The sequence below is a fragment of the Brassica oleracea genome, chromosome C3 (assembly GCF_000695525.1).
Source record: "Brassica oleracea var. oleracea cultivar TO1000 chromosome C3, BOL, whole genome shotgun sequence".
Classification (NCBI taxonomy): domain Eukaryota; kingdom Viridiplantae; phylum Streptophyta; class Magnoliopsida; order Brassicales; family Brassicaceae; genus Brassica; species Brassica oleracea.
Window position 1 is genome coordinate 12,461,997 of NC_027750.1, and position 27,297 is coordinate 12,489,293.

The 27,297-nt window shown below is 35.8% G+C and overlaps 7 protein-coding genes across 8 annotated transcripts; 2 read left to right on the plus strand and 5 right to left on the minus strand.

Annotated features, from left to right (window-relative positions):
* Positions 1–347: 347 nt before the first annotated feature.
* LOC106331301 lies at positions 348–2,447 on the minus strand. The gene is made up of 8 exons (XM_013769618.1): positions 2,316–2,447; positions 1,925–2,230; positions 1,648–1,804; positions 1,432–1,558; positions 1,264–1,344; positions 1,053–1,160; positions 706–975; positions 348–622 (listed from the first exon to the last, which is right to left on the minus strand). The coding sequence occupies exons 2-8, from the start codon at positions 2,220–2,222 to the stop codon at positions 527–529; spliced, it is 1,137 nt and encodes a 378-aa protein (XP_013625072.1). The 5' UTR covers positions 2,223–2,230; positions 2,316–2,447; the 3' UTR covers positions 348–526.
* Positions 2,448–2,944: 497 nt separating this feature from the next.
* On the minus strand, positions 2,945–4,568 carry LOC106331302. Of its 2 annotated transcripts, XM_013769620.1 has the most exons (6): positions 4,477–4,568; positions 3,905–4,397; positions 3,591–3,828; positions 3,397–3,504; positions 3,268–3,334; positions 2,945–3,184 (listed from the first exon to the last, which is right to left on the minus strand). In XM_013769620.1, the coding sequence occupies exons 2-4, from the start codon at positions 4,387–4,389 to the stop codon at positions 3,469–3,471; spliced, it is 759 nt and encodes a 252-aa protein (XP_013625074.1). In that variant the 5' UTR covers positions 4,390–4,397; positions 4,477–4,568; the 3' UTR covers positions 2,945–3,184; positions 3,268–3,334; positions 3,397–3,468. The 2 variants fall into 2 exon arrangements, with proteins under 2 accessions (XP_013625074.1, XP_013625073.1); XM_013769619.1 differs by having other exon boundaries at positions 3,268–3,504.
* Positions 4,569–5,280: 712 nt separating this feature from the next.
* LOC106329900 lies at positions 5,281–7,180 on the minus strand. The gene is made up of 7 exons (XM_013768506.1): positions 7,141–7,180; positions 6,666–6,980; positions 6,384–6,555; positions 6,061–6,304; positions 5,833–5,934; positions 5,486–5,749; positions 5,281–5,379 (listed from the first exon to the last, which is right to left on the minus strand). The coding sequence occupies exons 2-7, from the start codon at positions 6,970–6,972 to the stop codon at positions 5,281–5,283; spliced, it is 1,188 nt and encodes a 395-aa protein (XP_013623960.1). The 5' UTR covers positions 6,973–6,980; positions 7,141–7,180.
* Positions 7,181–10,624: 3,444 nt separating this feature from the next.
* LOC106331304 lies at positions 10,625–11,634 on the plus strand. The gene is made up of 3 exons (XM_013769621.1): positions 10,625–11,024; positions 11,142–11,211; positions 11,331–11,634. Exons 1-3 carry the CDS (start codon positions 10,707–10,709, stop codon positions 11,366–11,368), a joined length of 426 nt encoding a protein of 141 aa, XP_013625075.1. The 5' UTR covers positions 10,625–10,706; the 3' UTR covers positions 11,369–11,634.
* Positions 11,635–14,285: 2,651 nt separating this feature from the next.
* Positions 14,286–16,591, plus strand: LOC106331307 (probable WRKY transcription factor 33). Its single transcript, XM_013769628.1, has 5 exons — positions 14,286–14,627; positions 14,865–15,047; positions 15,122–15,618; positions 15,706–15,867; positions 15,963–16,591. Exons 1-5 carry the CDS (start codon positions 14,409–14,411, stop codon positions 16,372–16,374), a joined length of 1,473 nt encoding a protein of 490 aa, XP_013625082.1. The 5' UTR covers positions 14,286–14,408; the 3' UTR covers positions 16,375–16,591.
* Positions 16,592–18,106: 1,515 nt separating this feature from the next.
* Positions 18,107–19,053, minus strand: LOC106329902 (CASP-like protein 4B1). The gene is made up of 3 exons (XM_013768507.1): positions 19,030–19,053; positions 18,541–18,714; positions 18,107–18,455 (listed from the first exon to the last, which is right to left on the minus strand). Exons 1-3 carry the CDS (start codon positions 19,051–19,053, stop codon positions 18,261–18,263), a joined length of 393 nt encoding a protein of 130 aa, XP_013623961.1. The 3' UTR covers positions 18,107–18,260.
* Positions 19,054–21,605: 2,552 nt separating this feature from the next.
* On the minus strand, positions 21,606–23,049 carry LOC106331308 (CBL-interacting serine/threonine-protein kinase 22-like). The gene has a single exon (XM_013769629.1). The coding sequence runs from the start codon at positions 23,047–23,049 to the stop codon at positions 21,757–21,759; it is 1,293 nt and encodes a 430-aa protein (XP_013625083.1). The 3' UTR covers positions 21,606–21,756.
* Between the last annotated feature and the right edge of the window lie 4,248 nt (positions 23,050–27,297).

A 27,297-nucleotide genomic window follows, 5' to 3' on the forward strand; every position in this document is an offset into this window, starting at 1 on the left:
TTATCACTGAAATAACAAAATATATTAGACTCTAAAACTATACTTAAAAAAACTAAAAGATTAATACCAAATATATCGAATAATTTAATCCGAAACTCTACTAAAAGTATATAGTGTATGTCTCCTTTTCCAAGTCAATAGAGAATCCATGGCTTAGAGATCATGTGTTGCAAGTTTGAAGTTGGGACATTTGTAGAGAACAGCTTCTACAGTAATGTGGCGAAAGTTCAACCAGAGGGCCAACTTGCCGCCTGATTTTTGTGTTGTATACCTTAGAAAAAAATAAGATAGCTTCAACGTTAAGACACAAACATTATTGCACCAACAAAAAGCAGCTGAATGCAAAATAGAAACGCAATAGCACAAGTTCTATTCGTTTTTAGACAACACGCAAAGTTCCAATCTTTCACAACCCACACAGAAACTTAAAAAAACATAAATTGTACCAAAAGCTCAACAGATTCTTAAAAAGAGTGAGAAATTCAACAGCGCAATCAACAATTCAACATCATATCATATTTTTTTATCACGTAAGATAGGCTTCGCAATGCAAGAAGTCCCACAAGGTTCCAAGAACATCTCGAAGCATTTCCAAAACACAACCCCTGTCAACGTTCTGCTCCTGCAGACCAAAAAAAGTAAAAAAACACAATAAGCTTCACTTCCAGTAGAGTTTCAAAGACACAAGAGAGCACAATAATGTACCTGTAACTTAGAGTTCATGTCTTTAAGCATCAGAATCACCTCCCTCTTGACTTCCCCCGTTCCAATCCTCTCATCGAATCTATCAGTCTCTCTCACCCTAAGCCTTAGTGTTTGGTTCTTGTAAACTGTAGCTTTAACATGACAAGATTCAAAGACACTGTATCCATCCCCAGATGAAGATTTACCAAAGGGCCACCTTAAACCACCTTTTACATTTGGATCAACTGTAGCTGAATCAAGCAGCCCTTTGATGTCACTTATCTCTTTCTCCTGCTCATCACAGAAACATCACCAAAGATAAGTTCAAGAGAAATTTTTTTAATCATTATGCCAGAAATTTAACTTACAGTGGGAGAAGTGATTTTCCTTTTGGCAGCTAGCATTAGCCTCATGTCAAGATTCTTATCAATGCAAGATACATCAACAACCAAATGTCTTACATGTCTAAGTTCGACCTGTGCCAAAAACAAGACTCAAGATTTCATGTAATATGTTAGCTAGAAAACAAACCAAGTAATACATGAGACATGGATCAAGATATTCTTTTTTGAGACTTGCCTTGTACAAACTGAGCCCTCCATCCTCCTTGACAGTACACTTACAGTTAATGGTTTCATTGGGACGAGAATGATGAGATACCTGAGAATAAAAGCCAGACACAGCAAAGTATACTTCATATGACATTCCACAGCACAGTATAGGTTTACAGGAAAAGAAAACAAGTACCTTCACAGTGTATCTTTCCTTCTCCAAGTCAATACAGAATCCATGTCTTGGTACAAGCTGAGACTTGATGCGATGCAAGTAAGAAGTTGGGACATCAGTAGAGAAGATCTTACTGGAGGGTTTTTGCCTGGTTTAATGTTGTATGTGTTAGAGCTTAATAAAAAGAGAACTTCTGTTAGCAAAGATAATGTAAGATTCAGACCCTGAGTAACTTACCCATAGAATAAATTTTTACCAAAGCTAGCAACCAATCTCAATACATGGTTCTCTCCATCCATTGCAGTCTTAGCTCGCTCATATGCCAACACAAGATCCTCTTCCACCTTCTCTGCTATTAACAGCCACCTAGTTCTCTCTTCTTCTTCTTCACTCTCTGCAATATTCATATAAAATCTCACTAAAACTGACACAATCCATCTTCTTTTGATCATAGCAGTCACTAGTACAAAGTCAAGACTATACTTAAGCGAAACTAACAAACACAGTCACTTACCTTTATGGTCATCGATGTTCTTCAGTATTGAAGGCTTTTTCCTATTTTTGCATTGGACAGAATCAGAGGACAAGGGGACAAGCTTAGCAGATGGAAGTATCTCATCTTCAATTCCGTTGGAGCCAATCAGAAACCACTTGGAAATGGAATCTCCTGAGTATATGATACGGTCGCGTTTATCACTGCTACTACTGTTGAAGTGGAGGTTTTTCTTGAATTTTGTAGCTAGAGAATCCGGAACAGGGGAAGGTCTGTCTGGATCCTTGGAGTGTCGCTTATGTGGAGGTATATAAGACATGTCTGAACCTGAAACTCCCAAAACAAGAAAAAGATTTTCAAGAACAACTTTTCATCGGATCAGAGAGAAGATCACATAAGAGGAGGAGATTACCTTTTCTTGACTCAGCGTCTTTTGAAGTTCAAGTTCCTTCAGGAAAAACTTAAAGGAGAACAGTGAACTCTAAGAGAATCTACGCTACCTTCTTTTACTTTAATGCAAATTGTGTTTGGTTTCGATGGCTATCAATCATAGTACATATGTCAATCATGTCTATCTTTCTTTTTTACTTTTTTCGATTATTGGAGTTAAGATCGTTTTGCTTTTGAATGGTTGCTTCGGACCAAATGAACTAAAATGTTTTGAATGCATTTTATCTTTTGGATGCTACATTGTTACAAGTAAAAAATGTCATTCTTTTACAAGACTTTAGGACATCATTATTGATACCAGACATAGTAGAAATCTTACAAATTAATATATTTTTCATATTTGATGACCTATTGGAACTACATTTTTCTTGATGATAGGGAATCTTTACATTGTCTTGTCTTATTTAGTTTTGGATTTAGAACCTTAATATATAAGGAAGCTTTTGTATGCTTGAGTCATGGCAAGTTCACAAACATAAAGTGACCGGTAACAAATCCAAAAAATGGAATGGTTTAGTCCAAAAACGGTTTAATACATGAGAGCTTCACAGGTTTCAGACCCAAATCAACGTAGGCAGATTGACATGGATACAAAACAAATGTTATGTTCTTTTTTTGGAAAACACACAAGTTTAACATCCCCCAAACACACAACTTCGAAACATTCAAGTGTAAACACACATTAAAAGCAAAAGAGAATCGGAAATAGCACCAGCAACATCATATGGTTCTATATCACGTAAGAGAAGCATCACAATGCAAGAAGTCCCATATAGTTCCAAGAGCATCTCTAAGAATTTCTAAAACACATCCCCTCTCAATGTTCTTCTCCTGCACAACATAAGGTTTAATAATCAGTGATAGTCTCATTTTCATTAAAAAGGTTTCAAAGACGCAAAAGGAAAACAGTTTACCTGTAGCTTAGTGTTGATGTCTTGAAGTATCAAAGTCACCCCTCTCTCATCTTCCCATGCTCCAAATCTAAATCCAAGAAAGGCATTTAACTATTTTCTAGATAAATGTAGATACCAGAAACAAATCACCGTTAGAGTCATCATTTTCCTTTTGCTGGCGAGCATAAACCTATGTCAAGATTCTTATCAATGCAGGGGACATCAACAACAAAATGCCTTAAGAGGATTAAGCTCAGCCTGCATGCGCGGTAAAAAGGTCCGAGTTAATATCAATATGTTCTCAGATTCTTATCACAAATACACAAAGGGCGCTCAAGTCTTGCCTTGTACATACTGAGACTTCCATCATCCTTCACGGTACATTTACATTTAATGGTTGCATGGGGACGAGTGTACTGCGATATCTGCAAAACGTATACTTCCTTCTCCATGTCTATACAGAACTCATGGCTTGGAATAGCCTTAGAATTTATGTTTTGTATGAAAGAAGTTGGAACATCAGTAGAGAAGATCCTATTCGTTTTTTGTTGCCAATACTCAGTCACAGGACCACCTTGACGCCTAGTTTTGTGTATAGTATATGTTAGAAACCAAGGGCTAATGATATTTGTGAAAAAAAGCAAATTGAAATGCTTACCTACGAAAGAGAAGTTTACCAAACCTAGCAACCAATCTTAGTTTAGCATTGTCTGAAAGATGATGATGGTCCTCCATTGTCTTCTTAGCTTGCTCATATGCAAAGACAAGATCCTTCTCAACCTTTTCTGCTACTAACATCCATCGAGATTTCTCTTCTTCTTCACTCTCCTCAGCTAACATATTTTTAATACAAACATATTGGGACATTAGGACATTAGTAGTGTTCGTCAATACCAAATAATTTTCTCCATATCTGATGCATTCAGAAGAATCTGAGGACATTGGGACAAGCTTAATAGATGGAGGAACCTCATCCTCTATTCCATTTGAACTAACAAGAAACCATTTAGAAATGGAATCTCTTGAATATGTAATAACTTTGCCATAAGCATTGCTACTCTTTAAATTTTCAAGAGAATCTGGAACAGGGGAAGGTCTGTCTGGATCCTTGGAGTGTCGCTTATGTGGAGGTATATAAGACATGTCTGAACCTGAAACTCCAAAAACAAGAAAAACATTTTCAAGAACAACTATTCATCGCCTCAGAGAGAAAATCACATAAGGAGTTACCTTTTAAACGTCTTCTGAAGTTCAAAGGTTCCTGCAGAAAGATCTTAAAGGAGAACAGTGACTTCTAAAAGAGACTCCTGGCTGTGTTTGGTTTCTACAAAATCTTTAATGCAAAATTGTGTTTGGTTTCGATACCCATCAATCATAGTACGCATGTCAAACATGTCTCTATCTTTCTTTTCCTTTACTTTTTTTTTATTATTGGAGTTAAAGATCCCTTTGCTTTTGGGCTTTTGCAAGTTGAGATTTTGAATGGTTGCTTCGGACCAAATGAACTAAACTGTTTTGAATGCATTTAATCTTTTGGATGCTACATTGCTACAGGTAAAGAAGTGTTCTTTTGCAAGACTTTGGGACGTCATCATTGATACCAGACATAGGAGAAATCTTACAAATGAATATATTTTTCATATTTCAATTACCTATTGGAAAAACATTTTAATTAATGATTGGGAATCTTTACATTGTCTTGTCTTTATATAGTTTAGGATTAAAATCCTTAAAATATAAGGAAGATTTTGTATGCTTGAGTCATGCCCAGTTCACAAACACCGGTAACAAAACCTAAAATTAAATGGTTTAGTCCGCAAACGGTTTAATACATGCGAGCTTTACTGGTTTCAGACCCAAACTAACTTAAGCAGACTGACATGGATACAAACAGATGTTATGTTATTTTTTTGGACAACACACAAGTTCAATCCTTGACATCCCTAAAACAAATCAGAAACATTACTGCACCAAAACACATCAAAAAGTAAAAGAGAATCCGAACTAGCAGCAGCAACAACATCATATGGTTCTTTATGACGTAAGAGAGGCATCACAATGCAAGAAGTCCCATATAGTTCCAAGAGCATCTCTAAGCTTTTTTAAAACACAGTCCCTCTCAATGTTCTGCTCCTGCACACCATAAGGATTAATAATAATCTTCATTAAAAAAAAGGCTTAATAATCACTGTAACCTCATTTTCAATAAAGGTTTCGTAGCAAAAGAAAAACACTTTACCTGTAACTTAGTGTTGATGTCTTGAAGTATCAAAGTCACACCCCTCTCCACTTCCCTTGTTCTAAACCGCTCATTAAACCTATCAGCCTCTCTGACCCTTAGCCTTAGAGTCCGGTTTTTGTATGTAGTCGCTCTAACGTGACAAACTTCCAATATTTTGTATCCATTTAAGGACGAAGGTTTACCAAGCAGCCACTTTAATCCCTCTTTCGAATCGACCGTCACTGAATCCAATAATCCTTGAATGTTATGTGTCTCTTTCTCCTGTTTATGATAGAAACAGCTAAGTCCAAGAAAGGCATAACTATATTCTAGATAAATAAATGTATACATCAAAATCAACTCACCGTGAGATTCATAATTTTCCTTTTTCCGGCGACCATAAGCCTCATGTCAAGATTCTTGTCAATGCAGGACACATCAACAACCAAATGCCTTAGAGGATTCATCTCGGCCTGCACAAAAAAAGAGGTCAAAGTTAATATTAAAGATGATATTTATATGTTCTCATAACAATATTTATCAATGAAGAGGGTTCACTCAGATTCTTATCACAGATACACAAAGAGCTCAACACTTGCCTTGTACATACTGAGGCTTCCATCTTCCTTTACGGTACATTTACATCTGATGGTTACATAAGGACGAGTGTTATGCGATATCTGCACAACGTATACTTCCTTTTCCACGCCTATACAGAATTCATGGCTTGAAATAGCCTTAGACTTTATGTTTTGTATGAAATAAGTTGGGACATCCGTAGAGAATATCATATTCATGTTTTCTTGCGAATATTCAGTCACATGACCAGCTTGGCGCCTGTTTTCAAGTAGTATTTGTTAGAAAACAAGGCTAGTAATATTTTTTGTAAAAAAAAATCTAATAGAACAATACTTACCTATAAAAGATAAGTTTACCGAACCTAGCAACCAATCGCAGTTTACCATTATCTGAAAGATGATAATCCTCCATTCCCTTCTTAGCTTGCTCATATGCAAATAAAATATCATTCTCAACCTTCTCTGCTACTAACATCCACCGAGATTTCTCTTCTTCTTCACTCTCCTCAGCTATCATATATATTTTAAAATATACATATTAAAATTACACTAAAGAGAAGACGCAATGCGCATGCATCTTTGGCAAGAGCGATCATGGTAGTTACAAAAAAAATAGTAACTAGTGTTACCTTTATGTAAACTAGTGTTAATCAATACCAAAGACGTTTCTCCATATCTGCTGCATTCAGAAGAATCTGAAGACACTGGGACAAGCTTAACAGATGGAGGAACCTCATCCTCTATTCCATTTGAGCTAACAATAAGCCATTTGGAAATGGAATCTCTCGAATATGTAATAACTTTGCTTTTAGCAAAGCTACTCTTGAAGTCGTTATTTTTCTTCAATTTTGTAACTAGAGATTCTGGAAAAGGGGAAGGCCTCACGGGATCCTTCGAGTGTCGCTTGTGCGGAGGAATATAAGACATGTCTGCACCTGAAACTCCCAAAAAAAAAAGAGATGTAAAGAACAATGACTCGTTGGCTCTAGTTCAAGATTAAACTTGGAGCACAGAGAGGAGATGCTTAGTAAGCTTATAACAAATCACATCTTAGGAAAATAGTAGAAAACGTAAGCAGAATTTTTCAGTTATTACAAGATGTTTCCAAATGAGCGACGAGGTAAAGAAGTGAACTCCAAAGAAGTAAGTTTTTAAGGTGAGAAGAGAAAAGTTAAACGTTACACGTCCATATATACTAGTACTTACTAAGTTAAAGAATGGTGTTCCTGCATACAATGACAGTGAACTCCAAGAGTCTCTTAATTAGCTCATTTTTTATCTTCCAATTGGCTCCTCGGCTTCTTCAAAACATTAGCAAAAGTCGTGTTAAAATAACCTAAAATATATATAATGAATGTCCTCGCATGCAGATATTCAAATGATTACATTATTTTTGTAGTTGTTGAAAAAAAGAACGCATACACAAGGTTTGATCTTAATTGGTATAACTACGCTGAAGCGTAACGTAGCGTGAGACGCATGGTATCGTGTTAGAATGTCCAATCGTTTCTCTAGTGTGCACTAATTCCCTTTAAAATACTTAATTATCACCTGACAAATTCTTGATTATTAATTGTGTTAATCACAACATTTAAGTTAATTAACACATACTATATCCGACGTATAATTTATCATAAAGTTGGGGAACGCGCTAGGCGCTAGTCGGGCGGTCGGGTTGGACCTAGCGCCTAAAGAGAAAATCAGGGATTAATCGGAAATTATGCGGGGCGGAATTTTTAGATAGTTTACTATGTTATAAAACATGTTAATCTTTAATTGTGTATAACATTAATACATTTTCATGTTTAAGATTGTATAAAACACACAAATAGAATATATAAACTTAATATAGTGTAATTTTCATCAAAATTATGAATATAAATGATATTTATAAAATTTTAGATCAAATGAATAAATAAAAATATTATTAAAAATAAAAAAAAATAAAAAATAAATAAAAAAATAAAATAAAAAATAGATTAGGCGGCCGCCTAGACGGCTAGGCGGTCATTTAGGCGGCTATGCGGTCTAGGCGGAAAAAAATCGGATATCCGATTTTTTAAACCGATTTGGCATAAATCGGAGCGGAAAAATGACGCGTAACGTCTAGGCGGCTAGGCGGCCGAGTTTTAGAACAGGGAATTTATGTAGTTGCTGATACAGTAGACTTTTCTTTGATGTATAGTCATTTAATAACATGTACTTTATGTTGGTGCTAGTATTATTTTAAATTATGTTTTAACAATTGATTATTAACATACCCAGATGAATTATCATTAGTCCTGGGACGGATCGGATATCCGGGTAAGTTTAAGGTATGCGGATCCGGATCCTTATCCGGCGGATCCATAATTTTACTATCTTTATCCGGATCTGGGGTTCTCGGATATCCAGATATCGGATATCCTTCTAAAAATTGTAATATCCGGCGGATATCCGGATCCGGATTTGGATCCTTAAAATAAATAAAAAATAATATTAATATATATATAAAATATTAATAATAATTTTAAAATAAAAATATATATAATGTTTTTAATTATTTTTATGTATAATATTACAAAGTTTACATAAAATTTACATATACTATTATAAAAATGAAAATATATTAAATAAAGTTAGTTTTTATATATAGATATTACTATTTTTGAAATAGTTATTAATAAAACTTACGGATCCGTATATCCGGACTAAAAAAATCAAGATATCTGGATCCGGATCCAACTTTGACGGATCCAACATTTTACTATCCGGATCCGGATTCGACCTCTCCGGATATCTGGATTTTCTGATCGGATCTAGATCGAATCCGGATCTCGGATAAAAGTCTCACACCTACTTATTATGTTGATTTTGTTTTATTTTAGGTTTATCTCTCCAGTTGTCTCGTTTTTTAAAAGAATATTTTCTCAATTTTGTTCTAAATCCTTTTAGCGGCGAGTATTATCTCTCCACGTTCTTTTACGCCCACCTTCATGGGAGAATCAGACGAAGCCAGTAATTCTGCTTCATCAGCCACATCACCCATTGGTTCTAGCTTGAATATTCAAACAGGGTCTAAGACATCAGAGCTGTCTGTATCTCTAGGAACTGACAAATCAAAACAACTTCCTGGAGAGTTTGTGACCAATGCATCAGAAGAGCCGTTGCAATCAGAGAACTCAGTCAGCGGATCTTTCTGAAGAGAATAATCTTTTGGCTGACCATACTGCCCAGAACCAGGAGCTACAAACGAAGATTATGAGGACGACACAGATGCCCATGTTTCAGAAAGCTCAAGTTGTCCTGAAACCCAAGCGTTGACACCAGCTCAATCAACAAAGGTTGAAGATTATGATCATTCTGTTCTTGATGCTTCAAATGCGGAAACAACAGAATCATTAAAATCGTCGGTTCAAAAGATAGTTCCTGCTTCAGTGGAAGATGCTATGTGGCCTGTCAGCGCATTCACTGTTGCACCTACCTTGGACACAGATAAGCCAGAAGAGGTCCCAATGATTAAGCTTCCTCGTCCAAGAAGTCCGCTTGTTGATGCCGTTGCAGCTCATGACAGGCGCACGGTAACAATCACATCTTGTCTACAATACCATGCCTTAGCTAAAAAAAAAGTGTCTCTAGCTAATCTTTTGTTCCGTGGCAAAATTCGTTTTGCCAACAGAACATTCTTTTATTGAAATTGCCTGCCCATAGGTGTATACTCTTTTATTGAAACATAATTTTCATAGCTGTGTAAATGTGATTACAAAATGTATAATCTCGATAATTAGCGTTGCCCTTTGAGGTGTATTCAATTTATATCAAAATAATAAATCATTTTAAGTATGATTTTTTTAAAAAAAATATTATTTAGAATTCTATGTTATTGAAATTATAATTTTAAAATATATTTTAAATATTTGATGTTATTAAAAATATTTATAAATGTGTAATTTAAAAAAAAAATATTTAAAAGCATAATAGTTTCACAACTAACCTAAAATTATCTAAATCGAATCATTTCAAATACATAACTCAATATTCATTGTCTCATGCAATGTTCAAAAAATCGATAGATGGGAACTACGCAGTTTATAAAGAACTAACAACTAAGAAGATTATTTGAGGTCATAAATGAATTATTGATTTGTTTTGTATATATTTTACATTCATATAAATTATTTTAGTTTTACAGTTTAGTTATAAAATATTGTGATGAATTGTCAAAAATAGATATATAAAACATAAGAAATTAGATAAATGTGTATTAATATTATTATTTTATTTAATTTTAGACTAATTTAAATTAATTTAAAACGATTTTAACTATTTTAGAAGAGTTTAAACTGATTTTGAGTGCTATAAATCGGATTTTACTCAAATCATTTCGGGTAGGCGCCTCCTAGACCATGGTCTCATGAATTGGATAAATAAAACGAAACCCAACTAAACCATCCACCAAACTGAACCAATTTATCTTGCTACGTTAAAAAGTTTGTATAAAACCGTAAACCAAATGGAAACCAAACCATAAACCGGATGTGGTTGAGTTGCTTAAACCCATCACGCTGACGATCATTCGGCGCAAGAAAAATCACACAACCCTAATCAAACCAAAATAAGAGACTGAGAATCAAAATCTCCCTTCTTCCTCCTTTTTTTTTTATATATTTTAATTATAATAAATGGTAAAACCAATTCCTATCACAACAGTTCTAAGAGGTGCGTCCGCCGCAGCATCCAAATTCGTCAAATCGTCGAAACCGATCCGACCCGTATCCTCCAACAACACCATGGCCAGTCCCGACAAAGACTCCTCCGCCGCCACCACCTCCAGCGGCAGTAGCCGCCGCAGCGTCCCACTTTCCGCTGTAGTATCGGATTGTGCGAAACGGTGGTTTGAAGACACACTTGAAGAAGCAAAAGCTGGGAACATCACTATGCAAGTTGTATTGGGTCAGATGTATAACTCTGGCTACGGAGTTCCCAAAGATGCTCGAAAGGTTTCTCCTTTTTCCATATCTCATCACTTTTAGCTTTAGGGTTTAGTGAAGAAACTCATTTCTAGTTAATGTTAATGAAGTGAATTCAATTTATGAAAAGTTAGTGTCTTTACGCAGGGGAGGGTTTGGATTACGAAAGCATCAAAAGTTCGTTCGTCTGTGTGGAAAGTTATGAATAAACGACCAGGTTTGGTTTATATCACAACTTAACTTGCTGTTCTGTCGGAAAATAAGGTTCCTTTGTTTCTTTTTGTATTTCACACTTTGATTTGGTGTTTTTTTTTTGTGCTTGATTTGTCTTGTCAGGTTACAACGCAAGTGATTCAGATTCGCATTCTGAGTAGTATCATATGTCCATTTAGAAAGAGCTCGTCTGTGTTCTGTTTTGTCTCATATTGGATGTTCCAAGTTCATACAATAAACAATATTCGTCTCCGCCCAAATCAATTTTTGTGTTTGCTAAACCATTTTGTTACATGTCTTGCTTTATTATTTCTCTCTTTTTCTTTGTGATAACCTTTTGCTGATTTTGTAGCAATGAAAAAGGGGTTTAAGGTATTAGTCTTGCCACTTTTTCTCATGTAAATAATAACGAAGTCGAGATTAGTAATTTGATTAGACTCTGTCCGGAACAAAAGTGTCATAAAGGCTCCAAGAATATAGCGAGAAATATATATATATATATATGAATAATGTAAGAATTTAAAATTATTAAATCAAAGCCTTAAAAGCATAATACTCCATATAAGAGTCTTCGATTCTAAATTTTTAGCGAGCTTAATAGGAATATTTAATTGGAAGTCGTCTATATAGTATTTGATTTCTACACTAAGCAAAATCTCAAGCTAATTAATAGTATCGACTATCGAGTCATGTCATATTTAAAGCATGTCAACAAAACACATCAGAGCGACATTTATGGTTGGTAGTATAGTAACTGTAATCGCATTAGCATATCTTATAGTCCATTATCGAGTATGCTATACGATGAAAATCTGATGGACAAAAAAGTTTTTGTTTGAGTTATCAAATGAAACCAACTCTGAGTAAACAAATAAAGACTTTAATTAAGAGGTTTTGCTAAATAATCACACTCTTAATATCTACTCATGTGCTTGAAAAAGAAAGAGATGACTTTTACTCCCTGTTCGGGAACGGGGGAACGCGCTAGTCGGACGGTCGGATTGGACCTAACGCCTAAAGAGAAAATCGGGGATTAATTGGAAATTATGCGGGACATAATTTTTAGACTGTTTACTATGTTATAAAGCATGTTAATCTTTAATTGTGTATAACATTAATACATTTTCATGTTTAAAATTGTATAAAACACACAAATAGAATATATAAACTTAATATATTGTAATTTTCATAAAAATTATGAATATAAATGATATTTATAAAATTTTAGATCAAATAAATAAATAAAAATATTATTAAAAATTAAAAAAATAAAAAGATTAGGCGGCCGCCTAGGCGGTTAGGCGGTCTAGTCGGAGAAAATCGGATATCTGATTTTTTTAACATATTTGGCATAAATCGGGATGGAAAAGTGACACGTAGAGTCCAGGCGGCCAATTTTTAGAACATGGCTTTTACTACTACTACCTACTAAAGCAATCTCAGTTTCACCAAAATAAATTTTTTAAATGTTTCTGAATTTATTTAAGAGAGATTAACATATAGACATACTTTGGTCATGAGTCCTTACACTTTAACATATTTTATGCTGGTAGTGTATTTTGGACTAGTTTTTGTTTTTTTTTCTTGACAAAATTGATCTTTCTTGGAAAGAGAATGCATAGACTAAAAAACATTATTCTCGTTAGCTTATCAACACTAGTTAGTTCTTTGTTTAGTCAATAAATATGTGACAGGTTTATGGAGTTATGGGCTTCTAGCAGGACCGTTAGATTGTTTTATTTTTATATTAATCTGATGGCTGGTGTTTGTAAAAGTTGAATTTATGTGGTCAGGAGAAATATTGATGTGAATGGGGTTATAGTGTGTTGTGGTAAGGCGACACAGAGTGTTGGTGGTTACTGTGGTCAAGGTTGTTGTGGTTAGAGGCTGAGGAATTGTGACAAGGTTAGAGGATTTGTGGGGAATAGCTGAAGTTAAGTAGTCAAGGTTAAAAGTTATGTGGTTAGGAGGAATAGTGTGTGGTCAAGAAGAGAATATACGAGATATCATTATCCATTCCCAATTTCCCATCATAATGCTTTTCATAGCTTTCAATGAAATTCTCCGGCCATCAAGAAATATATGTGCCGGTTTGAAGAACCTCGATCCTTAAAGAAGTGATGTGTAGTCGGTAAACAGTTTGAGAGGAGTGGAGATTTTTGGCGACGGCGACAGCGGTTAATGAACATGAAGATGAACCACCAAAAAATCCCATAAAATTATGTAGTTAGAATTGGATATGTGGTTTCTGGTATAAAATAAAAATCTACCGGCTAGATAATTGAAGCTTACAAAAAGATATACAGTGGACCATAAAGTGAAAAAAGATAAAAATGATTAATCTTGTAAGCATCAACTATGGAAAATTAATTTCAAGATGTAGAAAAAGAGAGAGATAATAGACTAATAATGTAAACGATGATTGTGACAGTGAAATTAGATATTCAGAAAGAAAGAATGAACGTAACCAAACTACATATTTTTAACTAATTTAAATTAGAAAGGCTTTTTAGAGAATTCACGAAGAAAAAATACTCTACATGCTGAAAATATGTGTAACCGTAAATAGATAACTTAGAAGTATGTCTATGTAATTTTTTCTTTATTTAAACATTAGAAACAGAACGTCACAACGCAAAGCCGACAACCTTTTCAGAGATTAAAGCCGGCGAGCCGAACTCACAGAACAAACATCTTGAAACCAACAAATAAGACAAAAAAAACTAACACCAAAGCAAACAAGAAAGACAAGATTCACCAAAATGTTTTGATATCATATATTTATCCAAATTAATTGAACACGAATAAATCACACGTGGCAGTCAGGAATGCATCCTAAAGAACAAAGATGATGAGAGCCGCCTCGTTCAAAGTCAAGGCCACCAGGTCTGACCAGTCTCCTCCCCCATTCTTCTCCACCTTCTAATATTTTCAACGGTCAAACTTTTGATCACCTTCTCAGAAACTACATTTTATTTCATTTCTTCCATGAAAAAACAAAACTAGAAATAAACTAACCAATCAGACCATGCAATATGTTTTTATATATACAGACATAAAACGAACATATACATATAAACATTTCAAGAGCCCATCACATCTTCTTCGCCCCCCCTTGTCCAAGCTCTCGTAAGGAACACTTTCTATATATATCTGAAGTTGGTCTTTCTTAAAATAAAGAAAGCTTCAATTTTTTTATGTATGGCTGCTTCTTCCCTCCTTCCTATAGACAATAACACAACCAGACAAAACATGAGTGGTTCTGCTAACTGGTCACGAAGATCATCAGCATCTTTGGAAGATCTTGAGATCCCAAACTTTAGATCTTTTGCTCCTTCTTCAGTCTCAATCTCTCCTTCAACTTGTTTCAGTCCCTCTGTTTTCCTTGATTCCCCTGCTTTTGTTGCCTCCTCTGCTAACGTAAGCCTCTCTGTTTTACTCAATTTTTTTTTTCTTTTAGAGATGAATTTGAAACTATTGACTATATGGGTTTGGCTCTTTTCTTGAAAAGATCATTACTTAAACATCTCTCGTATTCAAGAAAATGAATTTTGATGGGATGTGATAAAGTCAATGAGTCAACGGTTTCTTTTTAGAAAGAGAGTCTGTGTTTCAGAACCATTCTTGATAATATTCTTGGTTGTTTTTTTTTTGCAGGTTCTTGCTTCTCCAACCACAGGAGCTCTTATTACAAACGAAAGGAATCAGAAAAATGTAACGAAGGAAGAGAAGAACAACAACAACAACATTAACTTCTTCGATTTCTCATTTCAGACACAATCATCAGCACTTTCTGCACCAACAACAACAGCAACAAACAGTTCTATCTTTCAGTCACAGGTATGTTCCTTCTCAACAGCTCTTCAAATCACCTTTTTCCTTTCAAATTTATTTATATGTGTTTGTGTGTTCAGGAACAAGAGAGGAAGAACCAGTCAGATCAATGGAGCCAAACTCTAAACAACAGCAACAATCAACAAGCTGGTTCTTACAATGGAAGGGAGCAAAGGAAAGGAGAGGATGGTTACAACTGGAGAAAGTACGGTCAGAAACAGGTGAAAGGGAGCGAGAATCCTCGGAGTTATTACAAGTGTACTTTCCCAAGCTGTCCGACAAAGAAGAAAGTCGAGAGATCTTTGGAAGGTCAGATCACAGAGATTGTCTATAAGGGAAGCCATAACCATCCCAAGCCTCAGTCCACTAGAAGATCATCATCTTCTTCTTCATCGACATTTCATTCAGCTGTGTTCAATGCCAGCCTTGATAATAGTTTCAGTCACTCTGATTCCCTTGCAATCCAACAAGATGATAACACTACTTCTGGTTCTGTTGGAGACGATGAGTTTGAACGAGGCTCATCGGTTGTCAGCAGAGAAGAAGAATGTGGGAGTGAACCTGAAGCAAAGAAATGGTAAGAGAGCATCAGCACCCACTAAACTCGCCTAATCTTTGAACAATCTTGAATCAGAAAGTTTCTAACATGTTTGTGTGTTTTCAGGAAAGGAGAAAGTGAAACAAACGGTGGGAATGGTAATGGAAGCAAGACAGTGAGAGAGCCAAGAATTGTTGTGCAGACAACAAGTGATATCGACATTCTTGACGACGGTTACAGATGGAGAAAATACGGCCAAAAAGTCGTTAAAGGAAACCCAAATCCAAGGTATAAAAACATAAAACATAACATCTATTCTTGTCAACATCATAAACTAAGGCTCCAAGAAACTAACATTCTTATAACTTGATGAATCTTAACAGAAGCTACTACAAGTGCACAACCATCGGTTGTCCAGTGAGAAAACACGTTGAGAGAGCATCACAAGATCTGAGAGCAGTAATCACAACCTACGAAGGGAAACATAACCACGACGTACCTGCAGCTCGTGGTAGCGGTTACGCCACAAACAGGCAGGTGCAAGACCCTTCTTCAGCCCCAATTAGACCAGCTGCTATAGCTGGTCACACCAACTACACTACTTCTCGACCACCATATACGCTCCAGATGCTTCAAAACAACAACAACACTAATGCAGGGCGTTTTGGTTACGCTATGAACAGTCACAACAACATTCAAACGCAACAAAACGAGTTTGTTGGTGGTGGATTCTCTAGAGCAAAAGAAGAACCAAACGATGAGTCCTCCTCGTTTTTTGATTCGTTCTTGTCGTGAAGATAAAGGGTTTAACTACTTACTAGTGATCCTGAAGATACTAAGACTATGTAGTCTATAGTCCTCCATAGAAAAAATTATTTCATTTGTTTTTTTTTCTTTACATGGCTCATGCTAGAGCGCTTTCACACGCCTGTAATATTATACTATCTTTAGTCTTCTTGTGTACCATAGAACTAGAAAAAACGAAATAAAGCCAATCAATTTTTCACATGTTTTCATGAACTTTATAATCTGATGAACGAGTTGATTCCATGATTACAAGTTCATTCCATACCAGACTCCAGTAGGATTGTATGTATGATAGTATCTACTATACCAATACCAAGAATATATTCTTTTAGCTTCCAAAGTATTAAAGAAGAACATACACACAGTCACAGAGACGTTCTATGCGCACACACATAGGTCCTGTTCGTTTGTACATCTGGAAGATGCATCCAGATGGTCCATTTAGATGTCTTATCCAGATGCTCCATCTGCGTGTTGTTCATTTCTTCATTTCGTCCATGCATCCAGATGAATCATCTGAATGCAACTTTGTTTGTTTGTTTTTCATTTTTAACTTCCATCTACATCCAGGTGGACTTGTTAATAAAATGATTAAAATATTTTTTTTTTATGTTTCGGCGGAAAAATAGCATTTTTACGGTTTTGACGGAAAATATTTTTGCGTTTTTTGAGGAAAAAAGTGTTTTTGGCAAAAAAGTACGGTTTTGGCGGAAAAATACGTTTTTATGGGTTTGGCGTAAAAATACGTTTTGCGGTTTGGACGGGAAAAGTGTGTTTTGCGGTTTTGGCGGGAAAAGTGTTTTTGACGGGAAAAGTTTTTTTTCACGATTTTGGCGGGAAAAGTTTTTTCGCGATTTTGGCGGGAAAAGCATTTTTGCGGTTTCGACGAGAAAATACATTTTTCCGGTTTTGGGTGGGAAAAATACATTTTTCCGATTTGGCGAGAAAATGTGTTTTCGATTTTGGCGAGAAAATGTGTTTTCCAGTTTTGGCGGGAAAATGCGTTTTTCCGATTTTGGCGGGAAAATTGTGTTTTCCGGTTTTGGCGGGAAAATGTGTTTTCCGGTTTTGGCGGAAAAATTCTGTTTTGATTTTGGCAGGAAAATTGTGTTTTTCCGGTTTTGGCGGGAAATTGTGTTTTTCTGGTTTTGGCGAGAAAATGCATTTTTCCGGTTTTGGCGGGAAAATTATGTTTTTCCGGTTTTGGCGAAAAAATTGTGTTTTCCCTGTTTTGGCGAGAAAATGTTTTTGCGGTTTTGGCCAGAAAATGCTTTTTGGAGTTTGGCGGGAAAATGCGTTTTTTGGGTTTTGGCGGAAAAATACACGTTTTTTTTGTTTTGACGGGAAAATGCGATTTTTCGGTTTTGGTCGAAAGGTGCGGTTTTACTGGCTTGGCCGAAAAATGTGTTTTTATGGAAATGTGTGTTACGTTTTTTTGCGGAAAAACGCATCTTGCGGTTTTGGCGGGAAAGGGTTTTTCAGTTTTAGAATGTATTTTTTGGTTATAGAAGAAAAATGTATATGCAAAAAAAATAGAATTTAGGGTTTGAAAATAATATTTTGATTTTAAAAGGTCATTTTTGTCATTTATCACTTTGGACTGAACTACATGCATCTGCATCCAGATGCACCATCAAAACTCACTTTCATTTGGGTGAAAATTTGAGATGAGTTTTTAAAAATTCAGTTGGGTGATCCATCTGAATGTTGCATTATAATGCACAAAATGAACATCGATTTGCATCTTCACCCAGATGGATCATTTGGATGAGCAAACGAACAGGGCCAAAAAAGAATGACATTTACACGTATCACAGAGACCAACACCATATAAACAAAGGATTGAAGCAGATGGTGAGGCTTAAGCAGCAGATTCAGACAAAAGAATGAGTAGTAGAGAGTTTGTAACCAGAGAAGAGAGCAGAGAGAGCTAAAGAGAGGAAAGCCAAGACAGCCATGGTGATAGCCGAAGCAGCAGAGTCAGTGAAAATGTTATCTTGACCTTCTCTGAATCTATTAGTCAACGGAATCGCAGAGGACGCGGCTGATATGAGAAGATACGCTACAATCTACAACACCACAAAGAAAGATTTACAATCAAAAGATCAAAACTTTAAACTTTCAACATGATATCATAAGCTTCTCCCCCGTTACCTGGTCGCCGGAGAAATCGAGCAAGATAGATGTCCAGCGATCAAAGATTGATTGGAATCGGTTGTGTGAAGAATCGGGGAAGATAGGCAGGGCGGGCTTAGGGGTGTCAAAATGGGTTATGATTGACCCAACCCAAGTTGACACAACCCAAGTTGACCCATTAACCCAAATGAACTGTTTATTTTTGATCCAATGGGTTAATGAGTTAACAGGTTAATGGATTAACAGGTTAATGGGTTAACATATTAAATAGGTATATTGGGTTGGGTCAACTCTGACCTATTTAGTTTTCAAATTAAAAAAACCATTAATAAACCCAGTTCTCTTCCAAACCCAGGATTCAATTTTACTTTCTCTATCGTTGCATCGATCTGATTTCGTTTTTCCCGTCAAAATCACAAAAACGCGTTTTTTCGCCAAAATCGCAAAAATACGTTTTCCCGCCAAAACCGAAAAACGTGTTTTCCCGCCAAAATCGCAAAAAATAACCCATTTGGTTGACCCATGACCCATGACCCATTAACAATAAACTCATTTGGGTTATGGGTTGGGTTGACCCGTTTGACCCATTTTGACACTCCTAGGCAGGCTCAATGGTGCCACACAGCAAAAAAAAATATTATTTTTAAATTATTAGTTTTCTTTAAAAAATCTAAGAGATATATTTTTTTTCAAAATACCAGAAGTATTTTTAAAAATAAATCTATAGAAATAAAAATACTTTCATATAAAAAAAATTGGGCTTTTTTCTTATTTTTAATATTAAAATACAACTATTTTTGAAAAAAATCTGATCCTTATCTATTACTTTCTCCGTTTCAAAATAGATGATGTTTTGGAGAGTTTAAAATGTTTTAAAATACTTGATGTCTTGATATTTTTATATTAGTTTTAGTTTTACAGAAAATTTTATAGTTATTTTTATGATTGGCTGAATTAGTTTTATTTTATATTTTTAATGTTATTTTTTAGGAAAAAATGTACTAGGATTGGAAATCCTGTATTTTACATATCTATACGATTGAGTTCTTGGGTTTCCCAAATAGTGTAAAAATAAATGTTTCGAATCATTGATATTTGATCCTGTTCTATGTCTTGATTCTTGTACATTCAATTAAAACATCAAGTATTTTGAAACAGAGAGTAAAAAATAGAGGGACAATGGATTGAGCCCGGGACGGTCGCACGGCTCGCCCCCTTGTCTAAGCCGGCCCTGAGGATAGGGAACTCTTAATTCGGGTTTTGGAACGCAGTCAAGTGAGGAAAGCGCGTAATGGCGGGAGTGATTAAGGTAATGACTGTGATTAAGTTGTTAAACAATGCTTGGAAGTTACAAGTGGCATGCTTTTGTTGATTAACAGACAGCGAAGCCGGTGGCTCTTATCGGCTGGACTGATATAATTATTTAGAGCTTGTTTGTAAAGAGATTATCATCTTTTTCTGCTAAATTTCCTTTTCGATTATGGCATTGATCAAACTTGAATTTCAGAGAAGTATCTCTCTTTTGGTTATTCACAAAATCAACTACATATAGGTTTTGTTACACTTTGCTATTGACACAAAAACTATTTTCTTACTATCCATTTTATTAAATCAAATTTGGTTGATAGTAAAACTGTTTTACGGAAATCTGACTTTGTCTGATTTACAAGAAAATATAACACACCTTGTTCTCTAGCTTCCTTAAATAGAAATATGTAAATATATTCTAATACTATAGGTATGAACTATGTTAAACATCCAAAACAATTATGCAAAATACTAAAATAAATTAACTCTCCAAAGAGTGTCAATCCGTCAAATTTTAAATCATATCCACCAAATCTCGATTTGGATAGAGGAATCTGCATCTTATTTAAACACAATAATCTCAAAATGTTTTTTCCATCTTAGTATGTAGAGTCGAGAGGTTCATTCCTAAAACAATTTTGAAGTCCAAACAATAAAATTCTCATTTTATTCCTATGATTCCACTCTAGGTTACTAACTATTGATCATCCATAAGACATCGATTATGCAAGTTGGAATTTAGGATTCCAAAGAAGAACAAAAACATCTACTTGGTTTGGAGAGTAATTGGGTTCCTCATTTTCTTCTTTAAATTTCGATTTTCTAATTTTTCGCTTCAAGAAAAGCTAACCAAAATCTTGTAAGTGAGAAAAAAATATTTTTCCATTAAATATCTTTTTTGTTTTTTGCTTTTCAAATATACTAAATTATCCAAAAGAATGTGTCTATTTATGGTTTTGTAGGAAGAGATTAGTTGGCTCCAAACTCATAGCAGTTAGCAAGGGTTTCCACTAACTATGTACAATAATAGTTCGAAAGAAAACGAGCCAAGTATATAGGTTTAAGTGATTAAATGAGGAATTAACCTCTTGTTGTGGTTAGATATTGAGACATTGACTAAGTCTACCACACATGTATGACATGATTAATCAAGATAAAGCTCAAATAATGAAACTGATCAGCACTACAAATTATGTCTCATTAACTTGTTTGTAGTCTTTTACTACGTTGTGTTAGGACTTATGACATTGATCTTAACAACTTTAATTTCTTTAGAACTCGCCACGGCGATAAACTTTATCAAATATTGCATTGGCCACCACCATTCTGCATTTCATCAAGCCAGTGGGTTTTGAATTAAAAAGAGAATATTGAATATTTTCTCTGTAAATGATTTATACTCTTATAAGATAATTTAATGTTGCAAAGAAACTTTCATAGCTTAAAATAGTACTATACAAAAACACATACCCAAAAGATTTTTCAGATTCCCAAAGACAATCAACAATGATGAATATTACAAACTGTTGGCTTGTCCCTTGGCAAAAACAAGGGCTCAAGTTTCCAAAACACATACACAATCACACACATACACGTAAAAGACTACATATTCCAGACCAGAGCCTTTATTCAATTTCTCTCCAATATGAATAAAGCAAATAATTTAGTCTTTTGTGTTTAATTATAATCCCAAAAAAACTAAAAATTGAATCCTGGTTCGTATTCTCTTTTTTTTTCTTTTCGTTTTTTATGTACAACGAGATTACTATCCCTGCTCCAATGCAAACCGAACCGGTTCACCATAATGCTTATCGAATCCTCAATGAATTTTAAAAATTAAAACTGAGTCTCTTTTTCAACTGTTAAACCTCACGAATGGAATACTTCGAAAAATCCGAGTATATTGGTTTTATATAATAACCATTCTTACGGTTTGTCAGGAACCCTATTAACCGGTTGGTTAATCAAACGACGTAGCTTTTGCCTAAGCTCATCAGCCCAAACTATCCCAACGTCTCTTTGCTTGTTCTTCATCTCCACCATCACTAACTCATCCGTTAGTCTCCGAATCTTAACTACGATATTAGCTACTCCTTGTGGCCCTTCCAGCTTCACCGCTCTCTCTTTCTTCTTCGCAATCCTCAGATTCATCTTCTTCGCAACCTCCACAACCTTAACCATAATCTCCGCCGGATTCTCATCGGAGATAAACTGATCACAATGATCCGGCGTCACAAAGTTTCCGAACAAACCTGCGAGGTTAGCTGTCGATGAAGACGCAATCAACTCGAAGGCGTTTAGTTTCTTCCCGCTTTCTTCTAGGTCGTAATCGTCTGCTTGCATACCTATCATCTCACTCGGATCTACGCCGTGGTTGAACCATGGATCCTTTAGAATCTCCTCAACGGTGATCCGTTTCTCCGGATCAGGCTCCAAGAGGCGGCTGAGGATATGTCGGAGACCGGAAGAAGTCCACTCCGGCATTCTGTATTGCGCCATGCGAATTTTCCGGTACAGTCCGGAGATGTTGGGATCTCTAAAGGGCAAGTAACCGGCGTTTAGAAGGAACAAAACGACGCCGCACGACCATATGTCCGCCTTGGAACCGTCGTAGCCTTTCTTCGTGAGAAGCTCCGGCGCCACGTAAGCAGGAGTTCCACAAAGCGTGTGGAGCATCCCGTCGGCTTTGATCTGCTCTTTCATCGCGCTCAGACCGAAGTCAGAAACCTTAAGGTCTCGCCTCTCGTCGAGGAGGAGATTCTCCGGTTTCAAATCGCGGTGGAAAACGCCTCTCGCGTGGCAGTACCTCACGGCGGAGATCAGCTGGCGGAAATACTTCCGGCTGAGACTCTCCGTGAAACGGTTGCTCGAGACTCTGGAGAAGAGCTCGCCGCCTTGGGCTAGCTCCATGACGAAGTAGATCTTCGTCTTGGTGGCGAGGACTTCGGAGAGGAGGACGATGTGAGGGTTGCGGAGGCGGCGCATGACGGAGATCTCTCTCTTGACGTGCGCCGTGAGTCCGTCTTTCAAACGCTTCTTTTGGACGACTTTGATCGCAACGCTTTGGCCCTTGTTGTGCAGATCCTCCGCTTCGTAGACTTTGGCAAACGCGCCGCTGCCGAGATGCTTCTTGATGTCGTACTTGCCGAATAACGCTGATTTGTTGTCATCTCCGTCGACGTTGACGATGATGGAGTCGGAAGAGTCTTCTTCGGCCATTTAACAGATAAAAACGAAAAATAGAAACGGTAATACAAATTGGAAAGACATAGCGCGCGGTTGTACTTATTGAAACTCAACTTGCCACGTAATCTAATTTTAAAAGGTTTTAATATTCTTTTGACTTTTTATGGATAAACAAATAAACAACATCATTTAGGACAATTTCAATGCTATAATTTTTATGATATTACTAATTCGAATTAAGTTACGGATATACTAACTAGGTCTCCTACCTTATCGAAAACACAAAACACTTACTGCATAGTCATTTTTAGGATAAAGTTATGAAAATAGATTATATCCAAATTTAAATATTAAATTATTTAAATTCAAGGAACAGCTTTTCATGATTCTTCCCAATATGTGGTCCATGTTCTTTTTCTTTTTTGTTATGGTGAGGTCAACCAAAATACTATTATAATTTCAGGTGGGATTGAAACTTGAAAGTCTTGATATTTATAATATATATGCAGGAGCTGGTGAACTCGACATATATGGAAAAACATCATTAACAAAAAAATTATAGCAATTTTAAATAAATAAAATCGATTTAAAAATGTTTGAATAATATGAAAACAGCAACATGGATCGTCGTTGCTGTCGTTGAATGTTAAGCAATATGTAGACAGGGCGTGCCTGATAATTATTGGCCCACAAGCCAAACTTTTTTTTTGGCCCATTAAATTTTAAATTTTGCAAAAATACTAAAATACACATCAATGACATTTCGAACCGGAGTGTGAAAGTGAAATATTGGCCGCTTTCACCAGTATAGCTACATGAGATTTCTGAAATTTTTTGGCCCCAATAAGTATATTATTGTCACTGGCCCTAAAGCACATGCTTCATTGGCCTCTATTCAGGCCCGGCCCTGTATGTAGACAGCCTGTAAGCTTTCACTAATGGTTTAGATGGTAGTTAAGTTGATTTGGAACTTTGGAGTATCTAGCAAAAAGTCGGATCGAAATTGAGAAGTATGAAAAGAGTGATGCTTGTTCTTCTTAAAGAACACCTTAATCCTGATGAAGATGATTTTTAACACCTTTTGATGAAGATGACTAATTCATTGTTTTCTAGTAAATTTACCCATGTTTAATTTTCTTTTATAGAACCAAATTGATGAGAGGAGATAATCCATCTTGTTCATCTTCATCAGAATTATCTCCTTTGAGTTGCAATTTTTTTTTTATCTCCTCTGAATTAAAGTTGATCAGAGGATTATTGAAACTATTATCGAGCCAAGATGTACTCAAGATCATTCATTTTGATCTCGAAAACCCCGTAAAATTTTGTATGCTTTGTTCTTACAAGCCAAGCTAACTTAGTAGTTTATGGCTCTTGAAATATGCAAAATACTGTTCCTTAAAACATTAATTTATAATTGCGCGGCGAAGCCGTTACTCCATGATTGAGAGCGATAGCTCCTTTTAAAGACAAAGCTCATGTCTTAAGAGATGAGAGTCATCAGAAGGTCAATTACTTATGGGGAGGACCGATCACTTAAGTAGCCAGAGCACCCTTTTGGTTTGTGTAAGGAATCCCTTTGTGTAATATGCAAAACTTTTAGAAACCCTAAATGCACTAGCATTTGCATATAAAGACGTTCAGGTCAGATACGATGTTATAAATATAAAATACATGGTTTTTTTGCTAACAATATACAATCTGTGTATTTAAAATGGAGTTGTAAAAAATATGTGAAGTTAGGATACATTATTACATAAAACCACCCCTTAATGACTGAAGCGGTCCATCTCTAGTGGCCTTCAAGAGTTCAAGGCTTGCATTTTTTTATCAATAAAAATATGAGTGACCAAAACATTAACAATTAAATTTGAATACTGTTTGAACTTCTACGTCAGCATAAAATAATTACTTTTTGATAGCTCGAAAATAAATTAAAAGAAGTATAAATAAGAGATAAACTGATAAAGTTGGATTCGTGGATCCAAATCGTTCGTACGTGGAGTTATAAAATCAAACTAATTAATTCCCTTTTAGTGTTGAAAAAGTCAAATTTAATCCTCAGATAGACGTGAACTTGTTAAAATATTACTGTCATATTTTAAAAAAGAACTAATAAAAGATACAAAGGCAAAAAAAACTCGACAAAGTAAACAAACAAATACAGACGAACTCTTCTTTTTAGAACTCAATGAGAAAATCTCTTGCGCATTTTAGTCATTTATAGTTTATAAATATAATAGATTTCCTACCGGTATTTGTTATCTATTTACAGTTTAATTTAATATAAAAAAATTGTCAAAATATTTAGTGAATTTATCTAACGTGAAAGTTATACCTACAAGGCTACAACTAGTAAATTCTTTTTCGGAAGTTCTTTTCAGAATCGATTCTTATATATAAGAGATTTAAAATAAATTGTTGAAAATGTTGCTCCTACATTTTTGTTAAATTTAATAGTAGCTGTTATCATGACTCATAAGCGTAGAAACACGTATATATGTTATGAAACAACTATATTTTTCTTTTATAAAAATGAAGTTATATTCAGATAGATGTAAATAGATACCATGTTTCTTAGATTAAAATAAACACACCTAATTAATATATTCACTGACCAACGTCATGATGATCTATGTTGATTATATAGTTAAGTATTTTTGGTAGCTGCTAACAACATTTGACAATATTATACACCAGTGACATTTGTGTTTAATTCTCTCCCCTAACAGTGTCTATAACATATGATCTTCGAACAATTTCGGCTGAAACATTCAACCTTCAGCCATTTTTGTTGTAACACAAGATGGACAGGTCACTTTGGTTGTACCATATCCACTCGTCAGATCACCGTCATCCCGGAGTATGATCCCAGTCACTCAATCATCATAGCAATAGACATGGCTGCTGGGTCAACTTTTCTAGTTGTGCCTCTATGCATGATGGAAACATCAATTCTTTTGAGAGAAGATATACATCACCATCATTTTTTATGTTATTATTATTATTGATCTTTTCATCGTTATCGTCATCACGAATAAAGACACATATGCTTCAAAGAGATTGTGACACCCGTCACCTCCAATCTGGAGAACAGCGGGCCACCAACAATATCTCGTATAATAAAAGTTCATATACCAAATTACACTCACCCAAAGCCTAATTAAAAATCCGAATAAAAAGTCCAGTAGCACCAATCCGTCCAAATATCATATACTCATATGTCTCACCTGCAAGGGGCAAATGAGGGGTGAGTAACGGGGAAGTCACTCAGTGAGGTATGAGATACTAAACCTGAAGTCCATGGACCCGAACAGAGCACTCCGAATAAATATAATTTAATCCTAACACGTTGCAAACACGGTACCTAAAGTACCCAAAGATCACACAACAGTCCTAGCGAGGTGCACACTCGCTGCCCACTAACAGGCCAAAACACTACCGAAAAGGTGCTCGGTTCATACACACACCGAACAAGTGTTCGGTAACACACGCCCGTACACGATTTATCGACCTCCTGGGTTACGCGTCAACCGGTCGACTATAGCTGACCGTAACCTCCACACAATTTGGCGTACATAAGTCCGTCTCTGTATACGTCTCAAACAATCACATAACTCCTAATAAAAGAACTATTTTTATTTACCAATTTTAAATAAAACAATCATTGTTGAATCCTCTAACACCCTAGTTCCGGTTTAAGCAAAGAATCTAAAAACTAAACAAGCAATAACAGACTCGATTTCATGTAGACGGAAACACATTAGAAATAAATTATACTTATTCAAGGTCTTAAGCCGAGGAATTCAAGAAAAGAACCTCACCTTAGCAATATGGAAAAGGATCTCGAAATGCCCGGGAGGGAGTGGATTTGTCTCGACTAACAACACACTAAAAGGTGTCTTCCTATTATTAATGGTGTTGAATGCACGTGTTCCAGTAATATCTTCATACGCCATCCTTCTAAGTGATGCACGAGCATCTCCAATTGTCTAGGTTGGCACAAGATTAAACTACACACATGCAAGGACACGTTATAGGTTTGTGGTATATATGTTACTTGTGGCACAAGTAACAAAGGAGGCAACACTTAGCTAGATAACGGTTGATGACGGTGGCTGGTACGATCTCCGGCTATCACGACTCTCCGGTGACATGACTGCCTCCTCCCATGGCTTGCGGCTAACAACAGTGTGGATCTGATCGGTGCGGCGGTGGTGAGACGGTGGCGCCGTCTTTGTGCGCCTCCTCCTCACGTCATATATACATCTCTCGAGTTCG